The 23,167-nt window shown below is 47.7% G+C and overlaps 1 protein-coding gene across 2 annotated transcripts; it reads left to right on the top strand.

Moving 5' to 3' along the window:
• The first annotated feature begins 892 nt into the window (after positions 1-892).
• LOC308359804 (eukaryotic translation initiation factor 3 subunit C) lies at positions 893-21,658 on the top strand. 2 transcript variants are annotated; one of them, XM_080831132.1, is made up of 21 exons: positions 893-974; positions 1,105-1,244; positions 2,860-2,925; positions 3,027-3,216; positions 3,777-3,902; positions 4,123-4,177; positions 4,304-4,413; positions 4,812-4,939; positions 11,373-11,532; positions 11,896-11,999; positions 12,459-12,600; positions 12,791-12,916; positions 13,255-13,348; positions 14,110-14,300; positions 14,494-14,718; positions 19,040-19,403; positions 20,655-20,814; positions 20,903-20,968; positions 21,058-21,145; positions 21,239-21,401; positions 21,499-21,658. In XM_080831132.1, the coding sequence occupies exons 2-21, from the start codon at positions 1,144-1,146 to the stop codon at positions 21,579-21,581; spliced, it is 2,742 nt and encodes a 913-aa protein (XP_080687258.1). In that variant the 5' UTR covers positions 893-974; positions 1,105-1,143; the 3' UTR covers positions 21,582-21,658. The 2 variants fall into 2 exon arrangements, with proteins under 2 accessions (XP_080687258.1, XP_080687259.1); XM_080831133.1 differs by having other exon boundaries at positions 953-1,022.
• Positions 21,659-23,167: the final 1,509 nt, after the last annotated feature.

Raw genomic sequence — 23,167 nt, forward strand, 5'->3', positions numbered from 1 at the left:
ATACTATTAATGCCTGCTCAATAACACACTGGCATTCTCCTTATTCCCAGAACATGGCCGAGTTCATTCCTCCCTCAGAGCCTTTACACTTGCTGTTTCCCTTCCCTAGAAGAAGAGCTGGGAATGCTCTTTGCCTAGAAGACCATCTGCATGGCGCTCCTCTTTCTGTCATTTGGATCTCAACTCAAATGTCACCTCTTCAGAGGCTCTGCCCTTCTTATTCAAAATAATCTTCCTGGCTAACCCGTTACTTTCTGAAATTATCTGTTTACCTGATAATTTATGCCACTCCAATAGATTACGAGTTCCTTGTGAAGTCAGGGACCACTTCTGTCTTATTCACGGATGTATTCGGTGCCTAGAATCCCGCTGGTTCGTAATAAATGCTTGGTAAATCAGTATTTGTGGCACAATGAGTGAATACTAGCTAACTGTTTATTGCATGTTTATTTTGTACATGGCACTGCCCTAAATGCTTCACACATACGAAGTCATTTAATTCTCATACATCCTATGACGTAGGTGCTAGGATTTTCATTTTATAGTCAGGGAGAAAGCACAGAGAGGTTAGGAAATTTGCCCAAATTCACACAAAGTGGTAGAGGCAGGATTTGAATCCGAAGTCTGATTTGAAGTTTGCTCTAAGCCTAGCTCCAAAATCTAGCAGCTCATCAGCGTTACGTGGGCGTTTTTTAAAAAAAGTAGACTCCTCGCCCTGAAATTCTGATTCCGCAGGTCGTGGGTGAGGCTGGTATCTTCGAGTAGCAAAACATCGACAGACTCTCCAAGCTCCGCCCTGCCTGCCAAGGTTACGCCACACCTGTCCCCGCCCCTGCCGTGACGCGAAGACCACAGGAAATTGTAGTCGCAGATATAGTTCGTCAGCGTCTCCCGGAAGTGACGTAAGGAGCCGTCCTCCCTCTTCTCGCGTTTCCGTCGTTCCGGCTACACGGTGTGACTCTCGAGCTCCGCCGGTGTGTATTTCTTGGGCCTTGTCCTTTGAGGAGGGGACGCAGATCGGGGTACTTGTGGGGACAATGGGAGGTGGGGGTCGGGAAGTGGCGACCTTGGCCCATTCTTGTTGTGACTCCGGCTCTCCCGCAGGTCCGGCTGCGCCCGCCGCAGCCCCTCAGCGCCGTCGCCATGTCGCGGTTTTTCACCACCGGTTCGGACAGTGAGTCCGAGTCGTCTCTGTCGGGGGAGGAGCTCGTGACCAAACCCGTCGGGGGTAACTACGGCAAACAGTGAGTGGGGGGCCTGTGCCGTGGTGACCACTCGGGGAGTGCGCGGTTCGCCAGCCTCGGGAAGGCCGCGAAGTGATAGGGAATGGAGGTGGGGGCGACGACGAGGTTCGCAAGGACGCGGCGAGACCGAGTTCCGAGGATTTCGAGAGTTTAAGGGACCATAGTATTGTCGAAGGGACAACCTTCACGCTTCAGGGTGCTGTGAATGTGGGAGTACACCCTTCGGGTGCAAGGGGCTAGAATCGGAAGAGATTTCCCACTGGCGGGGTCTGTTGCATCAGCTTCCTAATTGGCCTGCATGTACCACCCCTCCTCCGCTCCGCATCGGACTCTGAAAGCCCTACTTACTCTTGGCACCAAAAAATCCTGCTCACAAAAAAATCCAAAGTGCTCACTTGGTATTTGAGAGCTGCTGGATGTGGCTCTGAAGCCCAGCCACCTGGTACTCCCAGCTGGCTCATCATCATCTGTTACTAACTTCTTTTTGATACTCCCCTAAATACCCGTCCTCTGGGGCGCCTGGGTAGCTCAGTTGGTTAAACGTCTGCGTTTGGCTCGGGTCATGATCCCAGGGTGCTGAGATCCAGCTCCATATGGGGCTCCCTGTTCGTTGAGGACTCTGCTAATCCTTTTCCCTCCCCTGCTTGTGCATGTGCTCTGTCAAATAAATAGATAAAAATCTTAAAAATAAATAAATACCCTTCTCCTATCTCTGTAAATTGAAATGCTTTCACTTTTTGAAACAGTGGAATGTTCCAGGAACTTCTTGCCACTTGCACTTTTTCTGTATCCTGTGCCACTGTTTAATAATACATATAAATACACACATGTGCTCACCCAAATAGAATTTTATATTATTGCCACAATCAGAAAACCAACATCGCTTTTTCTAAAATACAAAATAATTGGAAAATGAATAAAATGAAAAGAATGGAGATATGGTGCTATCTGAATGTTGTCTCTGGTCTAGTCTCTCCTCTTTATTTATTTATTTTTAAATATTTTGTTTATTTATTTGACAGACAGAGATCCTGTGTAGACAGAGGCAGGCAGAGAGAGAGGGGAAGCAGGCTCCCTGCTGAGCAGAGCCTGATGTGGGGCTCGATCCCGGGACCCTGAGATCATGACCTGAGCCGAACGCAGAGGCTTAACCCACTGAGCCACCCAGCTGCCCCTAGTCTCTCCTTTTTAAAGAAAAATGCCAATAATAGAAGTTCTAAAGCCTTTAGGACTTTCTCTTTACCCTTGGCTTTTCACACACTCTGGGAAACATTGGTTTCCCATTTTTTCTTGACTTCTTTTAGTACTTAGTTGCTCGTGTTTTCATGTAATTAGTTTTCTGACCTAGTAAGTAAATACCTGTGTTTATTTTTGTGAAGGTGGAGATGGTCATCTTTGTATATGCAACAGTGTTTGATAAAACGGCAAACGTGAAGTAGGCTTAGATGATTGAGTTGTGTATGACGAGGTTTTGAAGAGGAAGCATCAAGGTTGAGCATCAAGTAGGATGGCCTGAGTAATTCGTCTTTCTGCCCCATCTGAGAAGGGAACTAGAGATCACTTGAAAAGACTGGAGCAAGGAAGGGCAGTTAATGGTCTCTGTTTTTTCAAATAGGCCGTTGTTGCTGAGTGAGGATGAAGAAGATACCAAGAGAGTTGTCCGAAGTGCCAAGGACAAGAGGTGAGGCCATGGGGAGGCCAGATGGTGGGGAATCTCTGTAGCAGTGGGGGTTTTCTGGTGTTGGTGGGCATGTCCAATGTGGTTTTGGGCTCCCAACCCAGGTTTGAGGAGCTGACCAACCTCATCCGGACCATCCGTAATGCCATGAAGATTCGGGATGTCACAAAGTGCCTGGAAGAGTTTGAACTCCTGGGAAAAGCATATGGGAAGGCCAAGAGCATTGTGGACAAGGAAGGTGTCCCCCGGTTCTATATCCGCATCCTGGCTGATCTGGAGGACTATCTTAATGAGGTGTGATTTCTGTGGGTGAGGGAGGATCCAGAGGGGATTGTGGACCTGGGGCCTGCTCCTAACCCACTTCTGGGGGTCCTGTCTCCTCTTGCTGTACATACGGTACTTCCTGGGGCCTGAGAAAAAGAGGGGTGAAACAAAGAGAGGGACGTTTTTTGGCCAAGAATTTTAATCATACTTATTTTCATATTCTTACTTGTGTTGCTTTTTTTTCTTTTGGTCACGATACGCAAAGGATCTTTTTTTTTTTTTTTTAAAGATTTTTATTTACTTATTTGACAGACAGAGATCACAAGTAAGGAGAGAGGCAGGCAGAGAGAGAGGAAGGGAAGCAGGCTGTGGGTCTCGATCCCAGGACCCTGGGATCATGACCTGAGCCAAAGGCAGAGGCTTTAACCCACTGAGCTACCTAGGTGCCCCCCAAAGAAGCTTTTAAAAAATAAGTTAAATACAGTTGGTAAACAGTACAAATGGTATACAGATAGCAAAACTCATGGTTGTGGTGAGGCCTGACGTCTCACATTCCCTGTTCTTTCTTTCTTCCGTCTGCTGTCCTTTAGCTATGGGAAGATAAGGAAGGGAAGAAGAAAATGAACAAGAACAATGCCAAGGCCCTGAGCACCCTGCGCCAGAAGATCCGAAAATACAACCGAGATTTCGAGTCCCACATTACAAATTACAAGCAGGTGGGGATGATAGAGGCAGACTTTCTGAACTATGGGGACAGTGACCACCCCCCTCAGCACCCCCCACCCCGCCCCAAGAAAGACAGAAGGGCATTTGCAAATGGAAGGCGTGCCTGAGGAAGGAATTAGGACATGTCTCCAGGGTGGAGGGGGAGGACGGTGTGATTGGAGCGGTGTTTGGCAGGCATCGTTAATTATTCTCACGTCTCCCTTGATTAAGAACCCTGAGCAGTCTGCAGACGAAGACGCCGAGAAGAATGAGGAGGATTCAGAAGGTGAGGGGTGGGGGCCCTCCCTGAGAAGGGATCCAAGTGCAGTCGATTCTCTTGGCATGCTTTTTGGTTGCCCTCCGCCTCGCTCTTCACGACTCTGACTCTCTTCTCTGTCCTTCCCGCCCCCAGGCTCTTCGGATGAGGAGGAGGATGAGGATGGAGTCAGCGCTGCAGCTTTCCTGAAGAAGAAATCAGAAGCTCCTTCTGGAGAGAGTCGCAAATTCCTCAAAAAGATGGAGGTAAGAGCCAGGGAGAGACTATGAAGGGCGATTTGCCTGCCGTGGACCATTCTCGGGTTCCTGGGGAGAAGACGACTCACAGAGTCCTAGGCTTGGGAGGGGTGGGGTTTAGTGAAGTCTGGTTTGAGACCAGGCTTCGTCTTGGGTTAGAGCACCAAGCAACCCGGAACCTGGAGCACTGGATTCGGGGCCAGGGTCTGCCCTCAAGGAGCTCTCTGTCCCTAGAGCAAGTCCTCACTTCTCTGTGGGGCTTGGTGGTCCACTCTGGCTCTTCATATGCTGATTCATGAATATCCACTCTTGTTTTGCTCCTGAAAATCCCTGGAACTTGGGTCAGCAGGGAGACCAGACAGTCTCCCCATCTTTTTCCTGCTGATTTTCTCTCTTCCTTCTCTAAGGATGATGACGAGGATTCAGAAGATTCAGAAGATGATGAGGACTGGGACACGGGTTCCACGTCTTCTGATTCTGACTCAGAGGAGGAAGAAGGGAAGCAGACCGTGCTGGCATCACGATTCCTGAAAAAGTGAGAAATCAGTGGTGCCTTGGGCCACAGTGGGAAGCAGTCACCTGGAGGGTGATTGCTTCTTCCTTGCAGTGTTTTTGGGTTGTCCGGGCCAAAGGAGGGGTCTCGGGCAAGTATGTGGGGTGGCTGTGGTCACAAAGCTGGTGTGTCCTGAGGATGGGATTCGAAGGTCCCAAAGTCCTTTAACCGTGAGATGACTCACCGCACATGTGGTGTAAGTGTCTTTCTGGCACTAGCTAGCTGTGCGCGGTGTCAGACAGTCTGCTTTCCTTCTCGTCTTCTGTTTTCTCATCTGTAGAATGAGGGTTACCTGCCCCTGGCTTCGCGGAGAGCTGAGAGTGGTGTGTAGGGTGGCAGCTCAGCCCAGGACCGGCCGGCAGCATGGCTGCTCTTCTCAGCTTTCCGGGAACACTCTGGGAGCTGGGCAGGAGTCTGATTCGGACTCTGGTTCCAGCCCTTAGTCCTTCAGTAGCTGGTCAGCTTTGCTAAGTTACTTAACCCTCATCATCGTCTTCCGTGTCTTCCTTTGGAGTCGAGGTGATGCCTGCCCCTGTGTGCCTCACAGTGGTCCAGTATCAAGCCCATTGATAACGGTGCTGCTGCTTATGGGCACTGTTGCTGTTGTGGGGGTTGCTGTCCTGCTTTCAAAAGTTGGGGTTATGTTGCTTCAGAAGGTCGTGAGTTCCCTGGCCCTAGAAAGAACTAGGCAAAGGCATTTTGTTGAAAAGCCTTTTTTATTTTGTGCTTCACTTGACTGTAAAGCCCGGGAAGCATATGTATTTGATGTATGTGTGTTTATAACGCCTCTGATGCCACGTGTGTGGGGTTTTTTCCTCACACCTACTGGTTCTCCAACTCTCCAGACACCAACGTGGTGTTCAACAGGCAGTTCAGTTCTGCAACAACCCAGAGTTAACCACAGACCCCACAGGTTAAGGGCACAGTCGTAACGAGACCGCCGCCACCTCAGAAGCCAGTGGCAGGTCCCAAGTTTGGCTCCTGTACTTCTGACCAACCAGCTATAAATTCAGAGTTTCCACAACCCCCTCCTCGGTTTCAGTAGTTCGCTAGAACAACCTATAGAACTCGGGAAAGTTCTTTACTTGTAATTACCCGCTTATTTTATTTTATTTTATTTATTTTTTTTTTTTAAAGATTTTATTTATTTATTTGACAGACAGATCACAAGTAGGCATAGAGGCAGGCAGAGAGAGAAGGGAGGAAGCAGGCTCCCTGCTGAGCAGAGAGCCCGATGCGGGGCTCAATCCCAGGACGCTGGGATCACGACCTGAGCTGAAGGCAGCGGCTTTAACCCACTGAGCCACCCAGGCGCCCCTACCCGCTTATTTTAAAGGGCTGTGAGGGGTACAACTCAGGAACAGCCAAACGGAAGAGGTGCGCAGGACAGGGTATGGGAGAACAGGCCCAGAGTTTCCATTCCCTTTCTGGGTACACCACACTCCCAGCACCTCAGTGTGTTTTTACCAACTGGGAAGCTTTCCAAACTTCATCGTTTAGGGATGTGTATGGAATTTTATTACATAGGCATGAGTGAGTGAGTCATTGCTCCTTGGTGATTAGCTCAGTCTCCAGCCCTTACTTCCCGCCTAGTGGTCGTGGTGAGGCTGAAAGTTACAAACCTCTATAATCATGCCAGTGGTCTTTCTGGCAATCCACCCCCTCCCTTTCCCTGGGCAACCACTGATTCGCTGTCTGTCTCTAGATAAGTTTTCTTTTTCTAGAATTTCATGTAAATGCAACCACACAGTTACTTGTTTGGGAGGGATTTGGCTTTTTTCACTCAGAGTAATTAAGGTTAATCCTATCTTCTATTTTCTTTCTCACTCACTTTTTTCTACTTTTTTTTTTAAATTAACATATAATGTATTATATGACCAGGGGTACAGTTCTGTGAATCGTCAGGTTTACACATTTCACAGCATTCACCATAGCACATACCCTCCCCAATGTCCATAACCCAGCCACCCTCTCCCTACCGCCCTCCCCCCTGGCCACCCTCAGTTTGTTTTGTGAGATTAAGAATCTCTTACGGTTTGTCTCCCTCCTGATCCCATCTTGTTTCATTTTTTCCTTCCCTATCCCCCACAACACCCTGCCCTGCCTCTCAGATTACTTTTTTCTAGTTTTTAAGCCATTTTAGATTGTATGCTTTTTTCCCCTCTTAGTGTGTTTCCCTCCACTGGTTTGGTAGTTATATTTTATCCTTTTAGAGATTACCCTTGATTTACATTTTTAGCCTGTGAAATTTTATTTTGTATACCTAGTCAAAAAAATCTAAAATTAGGAAGAGTTAAAATTCCAGTTGATAGAAGTTGGGTTAACCTTGGGATCCTCAAAGGTCTTTGACATTGCGTTTGAGTTTATGTCAACGAATAATTCAGAGACGCTATTTTTACTTGAGTCACAAGACCAGTTTTTAAGGTTGATTTCCAGCCAAGATGAAAGCAAGATTTATATAAGAGGAAAAAGAACAAGGAGAGAGAAGCCACAGATGCTATGGGAACAGTGATTTTGATTGCACGTTTTTTTTTCCTCATTAGCTATCTAAGCCAGCCAGGGTTGGTGTTAGTTGTTAATGGGTTTTCTAGAAGCATGACCGTCTGTTTCCGTAATGTCTGCCAGGATCCTTTTCAGCGTCTCCATAGTAAATCAGTCTCTACCCTTTTCCTTATCAGATTTTCTCAGCTTTCGTTTTTTGGTTAAAACAAGCACATAAAGGAATGAGTTTAAATCAAGAGCGTCTTATCTCTTTTTGGTGTACAGTAAGGCTGTCTAGCAACATTAAGGCACCTGGACATTAGGTAGTAGGTTTGGCAGAAGATATGAGGCCAATCACAGGTATTATCAGAAACATTATAGTCTATGTTCTATTTAGTTTTTGAATCAGGATAAGCCTATCTATGGGAATGCCTTAGAGAATCAGTGAACTTTTAAATGAAGTAGATTTTTTTCCTTTTTTCAAGTGGCTTTTTTTTTTAGCGCCCAAGCCTGGGGGAGGGGCAAAGGGAGAGCAAGAAGCTTACTCCCTGCCAAGCTTGGTCCCAGGATTCCAGGATCATGACCTGAGCCAAAGGCAGTTGCTTAACCAACTGAGCCACCCAGGAGCCCCTCAAGTAGCTTTTTTCTTAATTGACATACTTTTCCAAAGTATCCAAATACAGTCAGATGTTCTTCATTGTACATCTTTATTATTGTCTTGGCTGGCTTTATTATAGTTTTTATTTAGGGTTAACTTATTTTTAGCTAAGGAAGTGATTAATGTGAGTTTGGGGCTAAAATGTTGATTTAACTTGCTATATGGACATTAGAGGTAAATTCAGATCGGACATTAATGTTTCCAAACCTGTAGTTGGGGTAGGAAGTCTTTTTTTTTTTTTTTTTTAAGATTTTATTTATTTATTTGACTGAGAGATCACAAGTAGGCAGAGAGGCAGGCAGAGAGAGAGGGGGAAGCAGGCTCGCTGCTGAGCAGAGAGCCGGATGCGGGGCTCCATCCCAGGACCCTGAAATCATGACCTGAGCCGAAGGCAGAGGCTTAACCCACTGAGCCACCCAGGTGCCCCTGGGGTAGGAAGTCTTAAGTACAATCTGAAGAAATCTAGTGTCTTGGATCCCTTCTGATAAATTATCACGTTATTCTCTTAATCGAATCTGAGTGTTGGGTCACCACCTTGGGTGTTCTGAGGGTGAAATCTGAAGCCAGCCCCTGTACGTGAAGGGCAGGGAGAGACCAAAGAAAGAGTCAGACGTCTCCATGTGGGCAGTGCCAGGTTGTGTAAGCAAGGGAACTAACAGGTGAGACTTGTCTTGGAAGGTGCCAAGGCTAGTCCATCTCTGTACCCGCAACGGGAATCGTACAAGTTATATGGAGCTCTTAATGGGGTAGTGTCATATATGCAGTCCAGAAGTCCGGTCTTAACACGTTACTCACAGGACTGTGTTCTTGTACCGGCCCCCAGAGTGGGAATGGTGGGCAGAACGTACATTGCAAGGACAGGGAGAAAGTAAGGGGTCTCCCGTTACCCAGGGTCAGCTCAAGGGTCACCCGGCAGTTATGTCCTCTCGATGCCCTTCACCAGTGAACAATCAAGATTTTTTTGAGACTGAGAATATTTAACTGTTGATACAGTGAGCAAGATTCTTTTGAAACTTCGATAATATTTAACCATTGATAATGTCAACAGTGGAGAAAAAAGGCAAAAAAGATTACTACAAAAGGAGTGAAAGAGAAGGAAGACACATAATTTTAAAATGTAAGTCTGTTGTTTTGGTTATGAACCTTGATTTGAAGGCGTGTTGGGGGAAGTCATATACCCCCAGTTGCATGACTGGGGGATTTCACAGACATGCTGCCCACTTTTTTTTTTTTTTTTAAGATATTTACTTATTTATTTGACAGAGAGAAATCACAAGTAGCCAGAGAGAGAGAGGAGGAAGCAGGCTCCCGGCCAAGCAGAGAGCCCAATGCGGGACTTGATCCCAGGACCCTGAGATCATGACCTGGGCCGAAGGCAGAGGCTTAACCCACTGAGCCACCCAGGCGCCCTGCTGCCCACTTCTAAGACTTACTGGCTTCTGAAGGCGTGTGCGCGCGTGTGAACCTCAGAATGAATCTGGTGGGACTGGATGTCCAAACTGTTAGGATCCTAAGCAAGAGTGCATAGGGACTCTAGATCAGTAGTTGTTAAGAGGGTGTGGAATGATCCTTTCCAGCATAGTTTTAGGGCTGACTTATGTTGGTGTCTCTTAATACCTTTTGACTCTTGGCTTCGTATTTAAAAAGAAGTGTATTTGGTGATACCCCGTTGGTGAAGTAGCTTGCATCAGTTGGATTTATAACAGAGAGCATAAACAGTTTTCTAATTTCTAAACAAGATGTGAATATAGGAAGGTACAATCTTTCATAGCAGAGAGGTCAAGCCAAATTTGTCTTCCAACTAGAATTTCATAGGGTGAGAGGGGCACCTGGCTGTCTCGGTGGATGGAGCATGCAACTCTTGATCTTGGGGTTATGAGTTCGAGCCCCATGTTGGGTGTAGAGATTACTTAAAAATGAAATCTTCAAAAAAAAAAGGGGGGGGAGGATTTCATAGGTTGAGAGTTCATTGTGTTTTTGAAGTGTTAATCCTGATATCCTTAGGGCTAGGAGTAAAATTTTGGACCTGGAAAGATTAAGTTCTTTTGAAATTTAAGCAGCATTGATTTTAAAATAGCATTATGTTTTTAGGGTGTTTTTTTTTTTTAAGATTTTATTTATTTATTTGTCAGAGAGAGAGAGCACAAACAGGCAAAGTGGCAGGCAGAGGCTGAGAGAGAAGCAGGCTCCCCACTGAGCAAGGAGCCAGATGTGGGACTCGATCCCAGGACTCTGGGATCATGACCTGAGTGGAAGGCAGCGGCTTAACCAACTGAGCCACGCAGGCGTCCCATAAAATAGCATTATGTTTTTTGATCTTAGAGGTTTAGGGATATGACCAAGAGGTTTCAGTTTAATGAACATACTTTGTACGTTTGCAAAGGATTTTACCTATAAAGGGAGCTTTTGTCATTAAAAAGAGAGCGTTGCTATAGTATAGGGAGAAAACCCGCAAGCTGTCAAGTTCTGGCATCCTTTGGCAAGCAGGAAAGTGATCCATCTGGCAAATTTATAAATTATTACTAAAACAGATCTTTTAAGCAGTTAAAATGAAAGGTATTTGTAGATATTTAAATGGCAGTTGAAGAGAAATATAATTTGAGTATCTGTTAAGTTTGTCTGGAAAGATTCGTTCATCAGTATCTATGAAAGTTTGAGATAATTTGTTTCTGTTGATGGGCTTATATTTCATTACATAGTATTAAACTGTGGAGATGGTTTCAGACACCAAGTGGCCTGAGACCGCTTTGGGATAGCCAGTGGTCTTTTTTGCTTTTGTGGGGGAATTTTGTTGTTTTTTAAATTCAGAATTTAGTTTAATTCTCATAAGTGGGGAGCATTCAGTCTGGGAACAACAAATATTTTTACGCTAATTTCAAACTGGTTAGTTGTTGGCTAGCGACAAGATTAGATAGAGCAACTAGTATTAAAGAACAACAGTGTCTCATGAATATAGTTTCCTCCGGGAGACCTGGGAGGTTAGCTGTGGGACAACATGGCAGGCTGTCCACAGTGACCGGGCGGGCCCCTCTACCTTATTAGACCAGGAAGATTTTCTTAGTGAGTATGATGTGGTCACAGGCCTTGGTTAGTTCTCAGCTGAGTTCACATGCTTGATAGTCCTTGCTTTGGCTGTGGTTCTGGTTAACTTTCGTTCACTCTCATCGAATATAACTTGAACCCAGGGCTTGATGGAGAAAAAAAGAGAAGTTCATGGCAAGAAGCAGCCTCAGAGGTAGAGTGGGACTGGTCTTTCATCTTCTCCCGTGCTGGCAGGGCTCCCACCACAGAAGAGGACAAGAAGGCGGCTGAGAAGAAACGGGAGGACAAAGCCAAGAAGAAGCACGATAGGAAATCTAAGCGCCTGGATGAGGAGGAGGAAGACAATGAAGGCGGGGAGTGGGAAAGGGTCCGCGGTGGAGTGCCCCTCGTTAAGGTAAAGGCTTTAGTGTTTCGTGTTTTTTTGTGTTTGCCTTTTTTTTTTTAAAGGATTTATTTGAGAGGGCATGCGCATGTGCTTGAGTGGGGAAAGGGGCACAGGAGAGACTCTTCAAGCAGACTCCTCATTGAGTGCGGAGCCCAGTGCAGGGTCGAGTCCCTGACCCAAGCTGAAACTAAGAGCCAGACACTTAACTGACTGAGCCACCCAGTTTAATACTAAACTGGGCTTTAGTATTAAAATGAATTGGGAAACCATTTGGAGGAGCACAGAGGGGCCCCCCCTGGTTGGTTTGGGAGAAAAGTGAGGGCAAGAATGGGTTTATATCAGCTTGCACATGATAGGACATGTGTTACCCAGGAGAAGCCAAAAATGTTTGCCAAGGGAACCGAGATCACCCACGCTGTTGTCATCAAGAAATTGAATGAGATCCTACAGGCACGAGGCAAGAAGGGAACGGATCGGTAAGATTCGTGGGCCTGGACTGTGGATTACAGAGTGAATGCTCTTTTTCTCTAAAACATGGATGGAGGTTGATGGGGAAATAGCACTGTTTGGGAAGATCTGTGTGTGGCTGCCATTGAAGGACTGGTGTATTTGGAGCATACCAGTCTGCTGGTCTGCTCTTCACTCTCCCTTTGATCTTAAAGCAGTCACTTAAACTTTGGGGATTATTTTCCCATCTGCAGAATGGGAATACTCACTTTCCTTAATTATTTGGTAACTAGAGGGGATAGCAGATGGTTAGCATTATTGCTGCTTCTGTTTGGAATTTATAAAGGAGAAGCAAGTAGGCAGGTGGTGAGCATAGTGGGGTAGTGCGAATGACCGCTGCCTTGCTTGTCTAAAGAGGGCCTGCTGTGTGACAGGATGAGGTTTTTTGATTTGTCTCTGATGTCTCACCCCTTTCTCCCCCACTCCAGGGCAGCCCAGATTGAACTGCTGCAGCTGCTGGTACAGATTGCGTCTGAAAACAATCTGGGAGAGGGTGTCATAGTCAAGATCAAGTTCAATATCATCGCCTCTCTCTATGACTACAACCCAAACCTGGCCACATACATGAAGGTGAGGGCGATGAAGAGGAGCGTCCCAGAGCTGAGCTAGTTGGGGTGGGGGTGGGGGGGTCCTGCCTGGTGTCTTAAAACTCAAGGGCTGTGGAAGCAGTCTTGGTAATTGAAGGCCCCATGGATTCCTGGTGAAGGGTCTCTGCTTCTCCCACCTTCACACCTCTGACTGCCATCTGCTCTCTTGACAGCCTGAGATGTGGCAGAAGTGCCTGGACTGCATCAATGAGCTGATGGACATCCTGTTTGCAAACCCCAACATCTTTGTTGGAGAGAACATTCTGGAGGAGAGTGAGAACCTGCACAATGTTGACCAGGTAAAGACATAAATTGGCGGGGGGTCAGGGGGTAGTACCTGGGTGGCTAAAATGGTTAAGCATCTGCCTTTAGCTCAGGTCATGATCTCTGGGTCCTGGAATCAAGCCCCACATTGGGTTCCCAGCTCAGCATGGTCTGCTTCTCCCTCTGCCTCTGCCTTTCCCTCTGCCTATGTTCTGTCTCTCTCAAATGAATAAGTAAAACCTTTAAAAAAAAAAAAAGAAAGAAATTGGAGGTGTCCGTTGTCTGCTGATGAAGGCTAAGTGGAGACAGAAGGGTCACAGTCTGGCACTGATTCTGGGCTAATTTATTTGCTCATCCTTGCCTTCTTGTTCAGCCACTGCGTGTCCGTGGCTGTATCCTAACCCTCGTGGAACGAATGGATGAAGAATTTACCAAAATAATGCAAAATACTGATCCTCACTCCCAAGGTAAGCTTGGGCAAGCGTGGGCATCAGTGAGAGGGAAAGTACAGGGAATAAAACTAAGGGTTTCACTGACAGTGTCTGGGGGGCCAGCCCTTCCCTTGCCCCAGCATTCACACGAAGGGCCTGGGAAGATGCTAGGCCCCATTCCCATAGCTTCTGATTCAGTAGGTCGGGGGTAGGAGTCCCCTAAATTTTGCATTTCTTACACATTCCTTCGTGATGCTGCTGTTTGTGGACTATACTTTGAGGATTGTTGGGGTCTGGCCTGAGTCCACTTTGCTTGTTTGGCTTGGATCAGAGGCATTCGGGTTGGGGGGTATGAATGCCCGCTCATGCCCACTGTGTCAGGGGCATAGTGATGAATAAGGCTGGAGCTTACATTTCGGTTCTGGAGAAAGACGCTTAAACAAGTAGATAAAACGAGGCAATTACAGATAATGTGTAGCGTGCATTAGGAATTTAAATAAGGACCTGTGTTAGAGACGGAATGGCTGCTGTGGATAATGCTTGAAGGAAGCATCTTAAGGTGGGGCCATTTGAAGTAAGATCTGAATGAGGAAGAGGAGTTAATCAGGGCAGGAAGCAGCAGAAGAACTTACCGGACAGGAACAGAAAGTGGGTGTCCGGGGAGGGGATGGTGTTTTCAGGGCACGGTGAGGAGACTGCTGGTGGGTACAGAAAGCACATGGAGGTAGCTGGCTTGATGGGGACGGACGATGGGGGCAGCCAGGTGCCCGCTGAGCGGAGGGGGGCTCTCCTGCCAGAGTACGTGGAGCACCTAAAGGACGAGGCACAGGTGTGCGCCATCATCGAGCGGGTGCAGCGCTACCTGGAGGAGAAGGGCACCACTGAGGAGATCTGTCGCGTCTACTTGAGGCGCATCCTCCACACCTACTACAAGTTTGATTACAAGGCTCATCAGCGGCAGCTCACCCCCCCTGAGGGCTCCTCAAAGGTGAGTGTTGCGGACCCGTCCCAGAGGAGAGGGAGGTGTCTGCGCCGATGTAACAGCGGATCTGATTCCTGGGAATTCTTGGAGGCAGAGCGGGGAGGGACGCAGGGAGGGACGGAAACAAGGCTGGACAGAGCTGAAGCCTGAGCCGCGGTCTCTGCCGAGTCTCCCAACGGCACCCTGCCCTGCCCCCCAGTCTGAGCAAGACCAGGCGGAGAACGAGGGTGAGGACTCGGCTGTGCTGATGGAGAGGCTGTGCAAGTACATCTACGCCAAGGACCGCACGGACCGTATCCGCACGTGCGCCATCCTCTGCCACATCTACCACCATGCCCTGCACTCGCGCTGGTACCAGGCCCGGGACCTCATGCTCATGAGCCACCTGCAGGACAACATCCAGCATGCTGACCCGCCGGTGCAGGTAGGATGGGAACAGGCCGCTCTGGCCCTGGTGGTGAAGGGAAGACCGGCCGGGCCCCTGTCCTTGGGGCATACTGGCTCAACCAGGTTAGCTACCAATCTGGCTGGTGGAGAAATGAGTGGACACCCAGATGCCCAACATCTCTGATCCTCCTGCCCGTTCGCATGTGGGGGCCTGTTCTGACGCCACTGGAGGCCTCTGGGGTGGAGGTTAGGGTTTGGCTCACGTTTATGATCCCTACTGTGTGTCTAGTTGAGAGACATAAGAGAGATCTTATTTTAGAAGGTGAGAGAAACCTTAACAAGTTGTTAAACTGAGGAAGGACAGGGCCTAGGTGCAGTGCGGTGTGTTGGGACAGGACCGTGGGACCGCTGACTGTGTTGTGGCAGTGCGGTGGGGACGTTGTCATATGGGAGCGTTGCAGCCGCGCCAAATGGCAGGTCCTATAAATGCATTTGGAACAATGAAACAATCTTGGTGTGTAGAATAGTACATGTTAACCTGCAAATCTGAGGGGGACCTACGTGATGGCAGTTTTTAAACAGCATTCGAATTTGTCCTGTCTTAGTCCAGTGCATGGATTTATCTCAACTTCTTGATCTCTCTTCCTCTTGATAGGTTCCTGGTCTGTTTCCAGTGTGGGGCTGTCATAAACGGCTGTACATTTTCTCTTGGGTGAATGATTAAGAGTAGGATCAAAGTGTAGGTGTATGTTCGGTTTCATAAGAAACCCAAGAATGGTTACATCACTTTACACTCCTCCCGGAATGTGTGCATATTATACTCCTTGTTGATATCTGGCGTTGTCGATCTTTCTAATTTAAGCCACGTTGGTTGTTTAATGGTATCTCCTTGTGGTGTTGGTTTGTAGTTCCCTGATAACCCCTGAAACTGACCACTTTTTATTATAATCTGACATTTGTCAGACAAACGTTTTTCAAATAATTTTTTCTTGTGTGTGTTCTGCCTGTTCATTTTTAACACCATGTCTTGTGGTATAGTCTAATATAACAGTTTTTTCTTTCATGCTTATTATTTTTGGGGTCTTAGCTAAAGAAACCTTCAGCAATTCATGAAAATACTTTTTTTTTCTTAACCTTTTCTTATTTTTTTGAAAGTTCTTAAAGGCTTTAGCTTTCACGTTTAGACCTATGGTTTTGATACATGGTATGAAGTCAGGGTCAAAGACGTTCTTTCTCCATCTATTGTTTTGGTGGAAAACCAAATTTGTTTTTGTGGAAAACCACATGAAAAAAACCATATGGCCTCATAACTGTAAGTGTATTTTTGTTCTGTTCTGTTCCATTCATTCATCTCTGTGTCTTTGTGCCAGTCCCACACTGGCTTGATTACTCTGACTGTAAGTCTTGAAGTCAGGTAGTATGAGTCCTGGTTCCACCTTGTTCTTTTCTAAGAGTTCTCACATAAATTTTAGAATTTTCTTGTCATTCTCTACAAAAATGCCTGCTGGAGTTCTGTGGACTCTATAAATCAATTTTGAGAGAATTAACATCTTAATAACAATCCAGTCTTCCAATCTTATACCTTATTTCATTTTGAATTTCTCTCTGCAGTATTCTGTGGTTTTCATTGTTGAGGTATTACGCATTTTTTCAGAAATTGTTCCTCAAGGGTTGCCTTGTCAGTTAAGCACCTGACTCTTGATTTTGGCTCCTGTCATGATCTCAGGGTCATGAGATCGAGCCCTGCATTGGGCTTCGCGCTGGGTGTGAAGCCTGCTTAAGATTCTCTCTCTCCGGAGCGCCTCGGTGGTTCAGTGGGTTAAGCCTCTACCTTTGGCTCAGGTCATGATCTTGGGGTCCTGGGATCAAGCCCTGCATTGGCCTCTCTGCTCAGCAGGGAGCCTGCTTCCCCGCCCTGTGCCGCACCCCCCCCCCCCGGCCTGCTTTCTGCCTACTTGTGATCGCTCTTCTTTTCTCTGTCAAATAAATAAATAAAATCTTTTAAAAATTTTTAAATTAAATTAGGGGCACCTGGGTGGCTCAGTTGGTTAAGCAACTGCCTTCCGCTCAGGTCATGATCCTGGAGTCCCAGGATCAAGTCCCATATCAGGCCCTCTGCTCATCAGGGAGCCAGCTTCTCCCTTTGCCCCTCGCCCCTTACATGCTCTCTTTCTCTCTCTCTCTCAAATAAATAAAATCTTTTAAAAAATTTTAATTTAATTTAAAAATTTAAAAAAAATTTTTTTTAAATTCTCTCTCCCTCTTCCACTGTCCCCCTTCCCCCACCCCCACTTTCTCTCTGTTTCTCTAAAAAATAAATAAATAAATAAAAAATAATTATTCCTGAATATTATGAGTTTTATTGCTATTATAAATGTTACTGTTTTTTATCTCATTTTCCAATTATTAATTACTGATGTATAAAAATACAATTCATTTTTGTATTTTGGCCTTGAATGCGTCTGTTTTGCTAAATTCACTTGTTCAGTTTAGCTTTTCTGCTGAAATTACCACGTCATTTGCATACAGACAGTTTTATTACTATACTAGTCTTTATGATTTCCCTTTTTTAAAAAAAATTTTTAAAGTTTTTATTTATTTATTTGAGAGAGAGCGCACGTGCGCACAGGCAGGAGAGAGGGGCAGGAGAGGGAGAAGCAGGCTCCCTGCTGAGCCGGGAGCCCTGTGCAGGGTTCGATCCCGGGACCCTGAGATCATGACCTGAGCCAAAGGCAGAGGCTTAATGACTGAGCCACCCAAGCACCCTTCCGTTTTTCTTTCTTTCTTGCCACATTGCCGTCACTCAAATCTCCAGTATGTAGTGCTTCACAGAAGTAGCGAGAGCAAGCACCTTGCCATGTCCCCAGTCTTAGGGAAGTGGTCAGCATTTTGCCCTGGAGTATAATGTTAGCTCTAGTACTTTCGTAGATGCACTTTCTCAGATTGATGAAGTTCTCTTCTGATCCTAGTTAATGGAGAATTTTTGTCCTAAAATAGATACTGAATTTTACTTAGAGCTTTTTCTGCATCAACTGAAATGATGCAGTTTTTTCTCCTCTATTGTGTTCATACAGTGAGTAACCATGATTTTGGATTTTTGTATCTGCTTTTCATTCCAGAGATATGGCCTATTTGATCATGATCTGTCATCTCTGTTCTATACAGCTAGATTTTGTGTGCTAATGTTTTTTCAGGCTCTTTGCATCTGGGTTCAGGACTGGTACTGACCTATATACTTTTATTGTCATCAATAAAGACTTTATCCCCCCCCCCCAATTTATACTACTTAAAATCTTCCCCTATCTTCATTAGTGGCAGGTCCATATTTTCAGTTGCTTTGGCCAGAAACCTCAGTCAAACTCGATTCTTGTTTTTCTCTGACGTCCCTTGTCTGAGTCCCACCCCCACCACCTGTGCTCAGAGTCCGTACCTAACCACTTACCAGTTCCACTGTTGCCCTCTGGTCAGAGCCACCGTCATCTTCCTGGTCTCTGCTTCTCTCTTCCTTCAGGCTGTTCCTAATGCAGCAGCCAGGCTTAACCCTGTTAAGTCAGATGATACTTATTTTCTCAAAACCTTCCCATGGGTTCCCATCGTAGAGACATCACCGTGGCTTACGGGGCCGCGTGCTTGCCTGTCCAGTTCATGCTCACATCTTTACAGTTCCAGCAGGATGGCTCTCCTGGTCCTTTGAGTACACCTGGCATGGTTTTCCACAGGAGCCTTTTCTCATTGACTTTTTCTTTTTTCTAGAATACTTTTTCCAGATACCTGCATGACTTGGTCCCTTTTTTTCTGTCAGGTTTTTTTTTTTTTTTTTTTAAGATTTTATTTATTTATTTGACAGACAGAGACCACAAGTAGGCAGAGAGGCAGGCAGACAGAGAGGAGGAAGCAGGCTCCCCGCTGAGCAGAGAGCCCGATGCGGGGCTCGATCCCAGGACCCTGAGATCATGACCCGAGCCGAAGGCAGAGGCTTTAACCCACTGAGCCACTCAGGCGCCCTCTGTCAGGTTTTTATTTAAACTTACTCCCCTCAGAATGAGGCCTTCCCTAGTTACCCTGAATAAAATTGAGTTCCTGCTATCACCACACAGCTCCCTTCTTAACTCCCTCCTCTGTTTTCTTTTTCTCCTTGGCATGAGTCCCCTTCTGCATACTGTGGTTATTTTGTCCTCCATCCCCTTATCCCTAGCATGTCAGCTCCATAGAAGGACGGGGACTTGTCGGTTTTGTTCTCTGTCCCAGCCCCTAGCCTAGCGCTCAGGATCCCGGAGGTGCTCAGCGTACATTTGCAGACCGGGTGGACGGCTTGCCTTGCGGCGGCCCCTTCTGAACGCCTTGCCCTTTGTTCCCAGATCCTGTACAACCGCACCATGGTGCAGCTGGGCATCTGTGCTTTCCGCCAAGGCCTGACCAAGGACGCGCACAATGCCCTGCTGGACATTCAGTCGAGCGGCCGGGCCAAGGAGCTGCTGGGCCAGGGGCTGCTGCTGCGCAGCCTGCAGGAGCGCAACCAGGAGCAGGAGAAGGTGGAGCGGCGCCGGCAGGTGCCCTTCCACCTGCATATCAACCTGGAGCTGCTGGAGTGTGTCTACCTGGTGTCTGCCATGCTCCTGGAGATCCCTTACATGGCTGCGCACGAGAGCGACGCCCGCCGCCGCATGATCAGCAAGCAGTTCCATCACCAGCTGCGGGTGGGCGAGCGACAGCCGCTGCTGGGTGAGTGTGGGCCCTGCAGTGCGGCGGACTTGCTCACTCATCCCTTAATGCCTTTTCTTAATTTTTTTTTAAAGATTTTATTTATTTATTTGAGAGAGAACATATGTGCACAAGCAGAGGGGGAAGGGGAGAGGGAGGGGGGAAAAGCAGGCTCCCTGCCAAGCCTGGAGCCCGATGCGGCACCCGATCCCAGGATCCTGGGACCGTGATCTGAGCCAAAGGCAGGCATTTAACCAACGGAGCCACCCAGGTGCCCAGAGGCTTTGTTTTATGCTAATTGGAAAATTGAGAAAGTCTGTATCTCCAGTATCGCTTAGGGCCCTCTGTCTCACTGCCGTCCCTGCCTCTTTATGACTGCCAGGGATCAAGAAGTAGTTTCTAGTTCTGGTCTGTGCTACTGTTGATTTTGTAGGGAAATAATCTTTGAGCCTCTAACTTTGTCTCTTTTAAAAGTGACAGAGTAGAAGCTGATCAGAAGGGTTGTGTTCTCTTCCTTACACTTACCCTCATTCATACGTTATTCTCTGGGGCTGATCTGTTACACCTTTGAGCTTGCTCCCTGTGCTAGGGCCTGCCGTGTTCATGTTTCTTTATGCCTGCCATCCATTCCAGTCGTAAAGTTTTTTGCACTTCTGTTGTCTACTCTGAATTCCAGTTACTCTTGCTTGCCATGTTTTCTTTTCCTGGGTTGTCTTTAAAGAAAAACAAATTGAAGCAGTGAGACACAGGTATGGTTAAGTCATGAAGAGGTGGGTATAAGAAGGAATGAAGTTTGGTAGAGACAGTTCCAGCTGAGATACTAGAAAATTTTTTTAGGTTGGGGCACCTGGGTGTCTCAGTTGGTCAAAGGTGTCCCAACTCTTGATCTTAGCTCAGGTCTCAATCTCAGAGTCCTGACTTCAGCCCCCACGTTAGGCACCACACTGGGTGTGGAGCCTACTTTAAAAACAAGAAGGAAAGAAACATTTTTTAGGTCTAGGGAAATGAACCTCTGAGGATAGACGCAATAATTGCTATTGTTTTCAAGGGGCTCACCAATCTCCTGAAACATGCCATAGACCGATTTAGTCTAAATAAGTGTATTTTGATATTAAGTGATTTATACAATCACGTGGCTATTTAATGGAGAGCTGGGAGAGTCCCAGTCTGGTTGGTTGCTCTCCTGTCCCATGTTCCTCCTTGAGTGGTGCCTGAGGCAGGAGCCATCGTCCCACGCTTACCCCGGGCCCTGCCGTATTCCCAACCTTTCAGGTCCTCCTGAGTCAATGAGGGAACACGTGGTTGCTGCTTCCAAGGCTATGAAGATGGGCGACTGGAAGACCTGCCACAGCTTTATCATCAACGAAAAGATGAATGGCAAAGTGTGGGACCTTTTCCCCGAGGCTGACAAAGTCCGAACCATGCTGGTTAGGTGAGCAGAGAGGAGGGCCGTGGTGGGTGGGGAAGAAAAGGTCTCCTTCCCTGAAGATCTCCCCTCTTTACTCTCTTCTCCCCCGCAGGAAGATTCAGGAAGAGTCACTGCGGACCTACCTCTTCACCTACAGCAGCGTCTATGACTCCATCAGGTAGGATGGGCCCTGAGATGGCAGAGGGGCCCCAGCCTCGTGGTCCAGGCTCCTGATTGCTCCCTGCTCTCTGCCTTCTTTCTCCCCAGCATGGAGACTCTGTCTGACATGTTTGAACTGGACCTGCCCACTGTGCACTCCATCATCAGCAAGATGATCATTAACGAGGAGTTGATGGTAAGGGCCAGGGCGGAAGATGGGCAGGTGGAGTCGTGGGGGATTGGGAGTGGCGATCTGTGTCATGGCTGTCCTCTGCCTCGCTTCCGCCAGGCCTCCCTGGACCAGCCGACGCAGACGGTGGTGATGCACCGCACCGAGCCCACCGCCCAGCAGAACCTGGCCCTGCAGCTGGCGGAGAAGCTGGGCAGCCTGGTGGAGAATAACGAGCGGGTGTTCGACCACAAGCAGGGGACCTACGGTGGCTACTTCCGAGGTCAGTGGTTCTGTCCCTCTGTTCTCCCAAGGTCCTGGCCCCCTTCTCGCCTCTTTGTGGTCATTCACGGCCTCCTCCTCTTCCCTCTCCCCTGCAGACCAGAAGGACGGCTACCGCAAGAACGAGGGCTACATGCGCCGGGGTGGCTACCGCCAGCAGCAGTCTCAGACAGCCTACTGATGGCCTCTCTTCTGTGCCTCCGGCCTCTCGGTCGTAGTCCACGCCCCGAGTTATTAAAGTTCTGTTTAGAGTTGTTACAGTGCGTGCTCATCTGCATGTCGCCACAGAGGTGGGTGGGACACAGGTGTTTGCTGATTCTGTTTCTGAGCTTCTACCACATGGAGGCACAGGGCTCAGGATGCGGAGATGACTTGTGCGTATCCCTGACTTCAGCGAGCCTGTTGCTCTCTGACTGTGACAGAAAACTGTAATAGCACGTGAGAAGTTCTGCCAGGGGCTTGGACGGCAGTGGGTGCATCGAAGTGAACTGCATAGAATATGGAGGAACGGGCAGTGGCTGTGTAGACTAGGACGTGACTCTGGAGGGTAAATATCAGGAACACGTAATGGCGGTGGCGGCGGTGGGTGGCCCTTGCTGGGGCCTGGCTGGCGGTTCTCCAGGCGGGGGAAAGGGAGAGTCAGTGTCGGCCTCTGGGGGTGTGGTCCTTGGACTAGTGTGTGTGATCTGCTCTTAGCCTGGACCCGATGAAGACAGGCAGCGTAGTGAGGAGTCAGCGCTGAGAAACACGCCGCGCCTGTGACATGGAAATGTGCGAGCGTATTTCTGATTTGTAACGTGTTTCCAAAAGTAGTGATTCCCAGGAAACTGGAGAATTTTTGTACATGGTCCTCCACCACATTTGAGAAGCAGGGACGTGGGCAGAGGAGAAGGAGCAAGTGCAAAGGATGGAAAGGGTGACGGGATAGCGCGCTTGCTGTGGAGTGTGTGCGGAGGGCGTGCCGGCAGCGGGATGGGCCCACCTCTCAGAGAGAGTGCTTTGGGCTTCTGGAAACAAAATACACGAATGGATCCAGTTTTAAGAAGAGTCTTGGAGCAGCATTGTAGACTATGGGATTGGAGGCCTGAGAGCTGACCAGAAAGTAAAAAACATCTGAAGCCAAGGTGGTTAAGATCTGAGCTGAGGGAGGGGTCAAAGAGGGATGTGTGGAACCAGCTGCGGTGTCTGCGACCAGTTGAATGTGGGGGTGTAGAAGTCAAGAGCGAAAGGCTCTCCTGGCTGGGAATAAAGAGCTATGATAAGGCTGTTAACAAGAAGTACTTGGGATAGTCTCTGTGTTCAGGAACATACAAACAGCAGGGTTTGTAAGGCAGACCAAGAATGTGGTTAGATGTTAAAAATGTTGAGTTTGAGACCAGTTTGGGACATAAGCGAGGCAGCTGGAGATTAAGAGGTTGGATTGCGTTTAGGCTAAGTACACAAGGGGATTCCAGAACAATGATTTAAACAAAGTAGTTTACTTCTCATGTGACAGTACAGAGGTAGGGGAGCAGTCCAGGCTTGGGTTTAAGCCAGTTGTGTTCCACAAGGTCCTCTAGGGACCCAAGGGTCTCACTCCCTTACTGGTCCACCATCCCCTGGGTGATGGTTCTCATCTACATGGTGAAAGCTGGTGCCCCAGCCCCACATCCTTGTGCAAGCAGATAGGGGGGAGAGAAAGTGGGAGGCCTGGAAACTGCGCTGATCCCATTGGCTAGTACTTAAGTGTCATATTCTTCCCATCCTGTGGGGAAATCTGAAATACCT

Source organism: Martes martes (genome assembly GCF_963455335.1).
Source record: "Martes martes genome assembly, chromosome: 18".
NCBI lineage: Eukaryota > Metazoa > Chordata > Mammalia > Carnivora > Mustelidae > Martes > Martes martes.